The 8,223-nt window shown below is 35.3% G+C and overlaps 1 protein-coding gene across 1 annotated transcript; it reads left to right on the forward strand.

Annotated features, from left to right (window-relative positions):
• The first annotated feature begins 1,337 nt into the window (after window positions 1-1,337).
• Window positions 1,338-7,480, forward strand: LOC113760560 (perakine reductase-like). Its single transcript, XM_027303189.1, has 7 exons — window positions 1,338-1,537; window positions 2,530-2,700; window positions 3,030-3,233; window positions 4,176-4,348; window positions 5,406-5,502; window positions 5,633-5,786; window positions 7,098-7,480. Exons 1-7 carry the CDS (start codon window positions 1,484-1,486, stop codon window positions 7,286-7,288), a joined length of 1,044 nt encoding a protein of 347 aa, XP_027158990.1. The 5' UTR covers window positions 1,338-1,483; the 3' UTR covers window positions 7,289-7,480.
• Window positions 7,481-8,223: the final 743 nt, after the last annotated feature.

Here is an 8,223-nt window from a genome sequence, read left to right on the forward strand (position 1 = left end):
AGAGGAAAAACCATAACTTTTAGGGTCTGTTTGGTTGGAAGTAAAATATTTTCCTTGGGAAAATATTTTCCGTGGAAGTAATTTTCCATGAAAATCATTTCCCTTTCATCATTTTCAGGTGTTTGGTTAGCTTATTGAAAATATTTTCTTACTTCATTTTTCTGGTGTTTGTTTAACTTTTGAAATATTTTTACTTTTATCTCTATCTTTACTTTCTACACATTATAACTATATACTTCTTGCTATGCAAAATAAGAAAATTTATCTCATTGTTTAACTTTAAAAAATCTTGGAGAAATGTATATATGAATAAAAAATATCTCCTTAAGCAATAAACAAATTGCTGGCCATTTAATGTCAAATATTAATCACATGCAATGCTTATTGTGACTTATATCTTGCACTCTCACTGCTGAAAGTTCTCTAGAAAAGAATGTCCCTATTATACATAATTAATTACTAGCATAGGATGAGCAGGATGAAATTTTTTTTTTAATTTTGAATATACTAGGGGGAGGGTTGGGTGGTATGAGGGAGGGAGTGTAAGGAAGAGATCTTGGGTTCGAATTCTCCTGTTTACACTAAAAAAAAAAAAGAACATACTACAAGATGTTTTCAGTAAGTTTGGAACATACTACAGGCGGGATGCATACATTTCGGAAAACAACTTCAGTAAGTTTGGAAGGAAAGTTGTTTTCCATAAGATGAGTGAAAATATTTTACATAGGAAAATGTTTTCAGTAACTTTTGTGCAACCAAACACGGGAAATTAGGAAAATATTTTCCTGGAAAACATTTTCACCCGAAACAAACGGACCCTTAACCTTAAAATCCTAAACAACCTGAAAACAGAGATTGATCGGGGTAAACCCCAAAAACTTTTTTAAAGAGAAAAGTAACAAAAGCAAGAGTGAACCATGGAAAATATGGCTGTGAGGATACCTGTCAGCACCCTAGCTTCTTCCATGGAGTCTGTTTCCTTGAACCAGAATTACCGAGCTATCTTCTGCTTGCAGACACTTTCCGACGTTGAGCTGGAATCTTTATAGTGAAAACTGTCCCCCTAATGGGGAGCTAGAATCTTTCCAAGATGTTCGGCTTTAGCTATTTCACCACTTAGAGACCGATCTTCTTAATTTCATCAGCAATAAGGTTGTTGATCTTTGTCTGATTCTTGAGATTGAGTGTAAAAGTTTGCGGAAAATTTTGAAAAAATTTTGAACTCTCAAAAAAGAGACTCGCGCTCTTACCCAGAGAGAGAAACTCTCACTTTTAGGAGGGATCTAGACCAGGGGCCTGCTTCAATACTTTATTGTAGTAATTGTTTCAACGGTCTGATTGGATCTTTCTGCCCTATCTAGAGAGGTTTTTGAAATTATCCCTTTCCTTAACTCACTTCCAACTTCCAAGTGCTAGAGAGCATAAACGAGAATCTATTCTCTTCCCCTTATTACTTCATCGACTGCAACTGCAGCTGATAGCAATGGATGAGCAAGTAGAAATTCCAATAGTGAGGCTGGGCAGCCAAGGACTTGAGGTAATTTTGTGATGATTCACGAAAACAATGAGAAAGAGTTGAAATTTCTCTCCTTTCTGCATATCCCTTTGGTTCTTTGAATTTTTCTCTGCTTTCTTGGGACGACATTTTAGCAGAATTGAGTTGAGCTATTTACACTGCCATGTTTGTTTTCTGTGAGCTGTATTCGAGCTTTCTCTTTCACTTTTTTCATTTCTTTCTATTCGTTGCCTTTTTTTTTTTTTTCCTTTTCTGTTTTTTAAAGTGGGGAAATGATCCGGGGTTGTATTTTCTTGAAGAACAATTAGGAAAAAGGATAAAAAGAGAAGTGTTTCAATTTTTTGGGAAAATTGCCTCCTTTGATTTTATGGCAAAATGCGGTGGTTGGGTGTGAGTTTTTGGGCCATGTTTTAGAAAACAACCTAATTAAAACTAATCCAAATGTGCTCTGTTTTGGAAAAAATTTCTTTCCATATTTGGGATTAGAGGCTTCTAAATTACAAGTATGTGGAAAAAAAATTTACAAGTATATGGATACTCACAACAAGTGTATTTACTAGCATAACAAATGTACACCCGCAGTTTGTAGGAATTGTGTTTTAAATTTGATTACAAGAATTGAGCTTCAAAACAACTCAGTTCATACAGTGATTTGCACTCTGTAATTGCATATGCAATTTTACAAAGGCCCCTCATCTGGTATTACATGTTGATTGGGACTGACATAATTGCTCATCAATTTCATTACATAAAACTCTAAAGATGTAATTCACTGTGTTTGGGGCTAATATGTTCAGAAAATAATACTCCAATGTAAATCCAGTAGATCTTTCTGGACCATTGTTTTCAATCAAAAAGAGTTATCAGGCATAGTACTAGTCAGTTGGTGGTAGATGTGTTGAAATTAATTCATTTTGTCCTTGTGAAGCTGGCTAAAACTTGAACAGGCCTATTGAATTTGTCGGTAGTTGTCCCACTTTCCAAATTATATTAATTTTCTTTTTCATTTTTAGGTTTCAAAATTAGGTTTTGGATGCATGGGGCTTTCTGGAATTCTCAATGATCCAGTCCCTGAAGAAGACGGAATTGCACTTCTTAAGGAAGCCTTCAATAAGGGAGTTACATTTTTTGATACCTCAGATTGTTATGGGATTGACAATGCTAATGAATACTTGATCGGAAAGGTAATTATAATTATGCTAATTTTGCATATTGGTTAATAGATGATTGAATTTGGAGTCAAGGTTTGCTCCACTAGTAAGGGAAAGCTTGGATTTAATTTCCACCACCATCACTTCCGTTGGTAGGCAATTAGAAAAGTACTTTAAGCCACTGAAAAATGTACACATCTATTCTATCATTAGAATGGAATTACCTTTCCCTTTAGTGCCAAAAAATAAATAAATTACAAGTTATTAAATCATTATGATCATTGCATAGAAACATTACCAAAAAAAAAAAATCATTTGTTTCCATTTAATTCTATAGTGATCAAAAAACTATTATATTGCAGGCATTGAAGCAGTTACCCCGAGAAAAGATTCAATTAGCAACGAAGTTCGGTATAGTCGATTATAGTCACGATCGTGTTATAGTCAAAGGTACTCCGGAATATGCCCGCTCATGCTGTGAAGGTAGCCTCAAACGCCTAGATGTGGACTACATTGATCTTTATTTCATCCATCGAATTGACACAACAGTGCCTATTGAAGAAACAGTAAGTCATGATTCTTTTGTTTTCTTGCCAGTGCCCTTTCTTTTGCATAACATAGAAGACATCCTGAAATTGCCTAGCTTTATTAAGGGGGGAAAAGGGAATAAGAGATCATAACTCACAAGTTAGGTGATGGAACTCCAAAATCAATCTAACTAATCAGTTAATGAACTGATTAATAAGCTTTATTAGGCAGTGAAATGGTCAAATTCGGCGTTTACCAAAATCAAACAGAGAGTGCCATGCAAGCATTGCACATTAGAAAAGAAAGTATATGCACACAATTTGCACTCAGGATCTTAACTAAATGAGGCAATACAATGGATCAAAATAGTATTCATTCTTTTTAAGGAGCTACCAAGGTCAATCTGTAAAATCTGGTTTGTGAAACCAGATTGGACAGGATGGTTTAACCGATCAAACCACGAATTTGCCACGAAATAGGTCCAGTTGTGGGCAACTTCAGGTGGTGCTGGCGCCTTTTGAGCCTCTAGAGCATCAAAGAGGTTGTCTTGGGTCACTTCATCCGTACTACCAAAGGACAGGAGGATCCCAAAATTCCCAGGAGGATCCCGAAATTCCCAGAAGGATCCCTCGGCGATGGACTGCTCCCATCCATAAAATTACTATAAAATTCAGTCAAACTTGGCCAAAGACCAGTTGAGCTAATAAAAACCGATAAAACCTGGATAGTTGAACCAGTTGTCACTTTTTGTAATAATTAAAAAAGTTACATGTTGATCCAGAGTTGAACCTTGAACCGAAAGATCATCTGGCTCACTCATAGGTCTAAATTTAGACACGTTGACCTAAATTAGTTAAAATGTATGACAAAACTCATCTCCATAAAAGCAATAACGAAGAAATAATTTCCGTAACATAGACTATGTGGTGTTAAAATTGAATGCTGCATTAAAGAAAGTTTTGATGCTGTGGATGTTGCAGATGGGTGAACTGAAGAAACTAGTTGAAGAAGGAAAAATAAAGTACATTGGACTATCTGAAGCTAGCCCAGACACAATAAGAAGGGCTCATGCAGTTCATCCAGTAACTGCTTTACAGATTGAGTATTCTCTATGGACACGCGATATTGAGGAAGAGATAATTCCTCTATGCAGGTTGCTTTATTCCATACAAGATCCATGCATGAGCCTGCTAGAATCTTATTGTTTTTTGTTTTTTAAAAGTAATGTAGTGGATCTTCATTTATATTTGCATGCAATTGTATACAAGCTGAAAACCAACTAGAGTTCATCAGCTAAACACAGCGGTTAACCTATATTTTCACACATTTTTTGGTCTAAATTCCCAATTCTCTGTGCTTCTTTTCTCACCTTTCCAACTTGATACAGCACCCTCGACATCACCGACAATTCTGTAAGCTCAACATCAGTAGGCTATACTAACTTCTTGAAGATTCTCTAATTCAAGCTAGCCAATTATGGTATAGAATAGCTACAATGCTTATGTAGAACAGCCCCTTAAAGTACTTAAGGTGATCACAATGATCACAAAGCCGAGCTAGTTCAGAGCAGCACTTACAGCTGTTTCTCTACATATAGTTTGCATAGCTTGAATCCCTTTCCGAACCTCAGAAGTATGGTAGAAGAACTGGTGATTACTATTTTCTGCTGCTGCATGAGAAAATTCACAATGATCTTCCTGAATGATGACTCCTCAAGCACATAGCTTGGACTTAGTGAAAAGCCTTCCTAAAAGAAGTCACCGTGATAGAAAAGCAATCTAGACTAGTGTTTCCCTGCACAAACAGACTAATGCACCTCAGGCTATGAGTTTGTAACGCCAGGACAATGTATTTCAGTAAAAATTTCCCTGTCTTTGATGGATGCCATATGCAAAAATCCTTCTTAGGTGAATTAGATAAGAAATTACCAGAGGTAGCCTACTAGAAGCTTGACTAAAGTCATTCTTTTACATAGTTCAAGCTTTACAGAATTTAACAAGGGATATGTCTGACTGTCCATCATATTGACTTTAGACATAATGATTCCTCATTCTGTACATGTTATGTTACCAATTTAATCCCCTATTTAACAATTTCCTGCTCTATGAATTTCATGGTTATATATTTCCTTCTCTTTCTCTTAGGTGTGTCTTCTCATGGCTTGTATGTTGCCCCCACTTTAGTAACTCTGTTTCATTGTGGATAATTAGGGAGCTCAGAATTGGGATTGTTCCCTTCAGTCCTATTGGTCGTGGCTTTTTGGCTGGCAAAGCAGTTGTTGAGAGCTTGCCTCAAAGTAGTTTCTTGGTAGGGATAGATTTTAAAGTTGGCTTTCTTTAGATCACACTCAGAGTTTCATGATCTAAACTTGGTTTATTGTCACTCATATCCTTTTCTAGAACAAGTTCCCTTCAGAAATGAATAACATTTTGATCAGGGAGGACTTCCTAGGTTTATGGGGGAAAACCTCGAAAAGAACAAGAACATTTATTTCCGTTTACAAGCATTAGCACAGAAACACAAATGTACTCCTGCTCAACTTGCTCTTGCTTGGGTTCTTCATCAGGGTGATGATATGGTACCAATTCCTGGTAAGTAACTGTAAATCCAATTGTTTCGTTTGCTAGTAGAATGCAAGTGTCGTGTGCAGATATAAAAAACTGAGCCACATATATTTGGTTGACACTATATGGGAAACATAACATGTATTTGAGATTATAACTGAGTGGAAATTAATTGATTGTGTCTTTGCATGTATTTTGAGAGCCAAAGGATCAAATGTACGATGACCCCTTTCTCATGAATGATTCTTTTAATACTCAAGAATCTTGGACTTGTACAATTTGAGCATATAATAAAGGAGCAGAAAGAAGATCGTCATTAGTCAAATAGAAGATATAAATCTGAAATGAATACTCAGCCTTGGTTTTTTTGTAGAACTGATGTTCCAACAGAAGTAATACAAACACAGATTCCAGTAATTCAGCATAGAAGAAGCTTGAGTATGACATTGTTTTCTTCTAAGAAAATTCCACTGATTTCACAGGAAGTAAGTGAAATAGTCTGTGTGATCAGTTCTACTTGCCTTTGAAATTGCAGATAGCATTTTATTGCTTTCTGTGATATCAATCATCTAGCCCTTATGATTATTTGGCTTTTATGCATGTCTGGTTGCTTCAGTTCCTTTTATGTGTTCTTTTTTCCTTCCTCTCCTTGTTGTAATCACAGTTAAGCATGTTCATGGGTTCGTGAAAGTGCCTCTTTTTATAATAAAAGTAAATTGAGTTCCAGACTTTCACAAGCCAAAGTTGAACCATGTTGAACGAATCCGCTGAGCAATTATAGCTATCAATCCTAGAGGTATAGTGTAAATATGCTTCTATCCTTTCTCCTGAAGTTAGTAAATATACCTTGAATGGCACTTGTTGGAAGTGCTTTTTGATAAATTCATTGACAAAGGGAATCAATTCTCACATTATTCATGTGTTTCAACCTTCCAAAGTTCTACATTTAACTGGACGATTCCAATTTGATTCGAGTAGAATGTGAGATCAACTAACTGTTCTCCTAGGCCATGTTTTTCTGTTGTTGAAAGTAAGATGAGCTGCCCATAGTTCCCTGGACTTGGAGTTTGGTTACCTTATATTGTAAATAAACATCAGTATCTTTTTATCCCTTCTGGAACAATAAATGCTATCCTATACATAAGACCTTAAAATTAGTTTACATGGCCAAAGTGACAAATATATAAGCTGGTAAACCATCAGAGTTCAGCTGGAGCCTGCAAACACCTTATCGTAATGCAAGTGCAGATTCTTATTTGAGCTATTTTAGTTTATAATTTGTGCCACTCTGTTGCTTTTATAACAAATCAATTTTGGTTTTCATAATTGTCTTTGCAGGTACTACTAAGATAAAGAATCTCCATGATAACATTGGTTCAGTGAAAGTGAAACTCACAAAAGAAGATCTGAAAGATATTGCTGATGCAGTTCCCCCCAGTGAGGTGGCAGGGCTAAGCATCAATGAGGCTTTCTTTCATACTGAATGGAGGTTTTCTAATACACCACCACCAAAGGTTCCAACCGAGTAATCTGTACGAATTACCTGGCTGGAGTTATTTCTTAAAGCTTGTTATTGGCCGTGTTATTCCAGGAACTTTTATGCTAAGTTTTGCTCAAGCCCTGCTACAGTCATTTCATTTGTATGATTTAGCGTTCATCTCTTGCGCATGTAATCTAGCATTATATTGTGGAGGGAATTTGAGTCTTAATCTTTCTTGTTTAAGATGGCATCTCTCTCAATTTTCTGAAAATCAGCCATGATTAGCATGAAGAGAAGAATGAAAAAGAAAAATGGAGCAGCTTGTTTTGGACAACAATTTTGCATTTTTTGGCAAAGCAGGTAGGAAGCATTATTGTCCCTTGGAAATGGAGTGTATATCGTTTGCTTATTGATAAGTATATTCCAACGGTAGATAACTAATGAATATCAAAAATACACTTGATGGCAACAAAATTGCAATGAATATTTAAAGGGTTTGTTGATATGTGCTAACTTGTCTTACATATTTTACTAGATTGTGTTGATACCAGAATAATTTAGTTAGTAGAATATTAAGCCTTGTTAGGATATTTGTTAACCAAAAAATCATATGGTTTGTTAACAAACATTTTAGCTAAGATTTGCTTAATAGGAGATTATGTTATTAAGTGTTTTGTTGAAATTTATAAGGATAATTGTTAACTAGATATTTTTTTAGTTTATTTCATGTAATTACTATAAATAGTGAGTTGATAAATGAATAACAAAAGTTTATTTTCAGTTTCAATACAAATCTTTTGTAAGCTTTTTTTTTTTTTTTTGCAACATTAAGGTGTTGATTTTCAGTTTATGTCCTAAAAAACCAACAAAGTGATATCAGAGCCTACGTCTTAAAACTTGTGTTGTTTTTTAGAGTGACTGCATTCGGTTAGAATCCTTTATAAGTTTAAAACCATGATAAAAAAGGAACCTCTTATTAAGTGT

This window comes from Coffea eugenioides, chromosome 2 (assembly GCF_003713205.1).
Source record: "Coffea eugenioides isolate CCC68of chromosome 2, Ceug_1.0, whole genome shotgun sequence".
In the NCBI taxonomy this organism is placed as follows: Eukaryota; Viridiplantae; Streptophyta; class Magnoliopsida; order Gentianales; family Rubiaceae; genus Coffea; species Coffea eugenioides.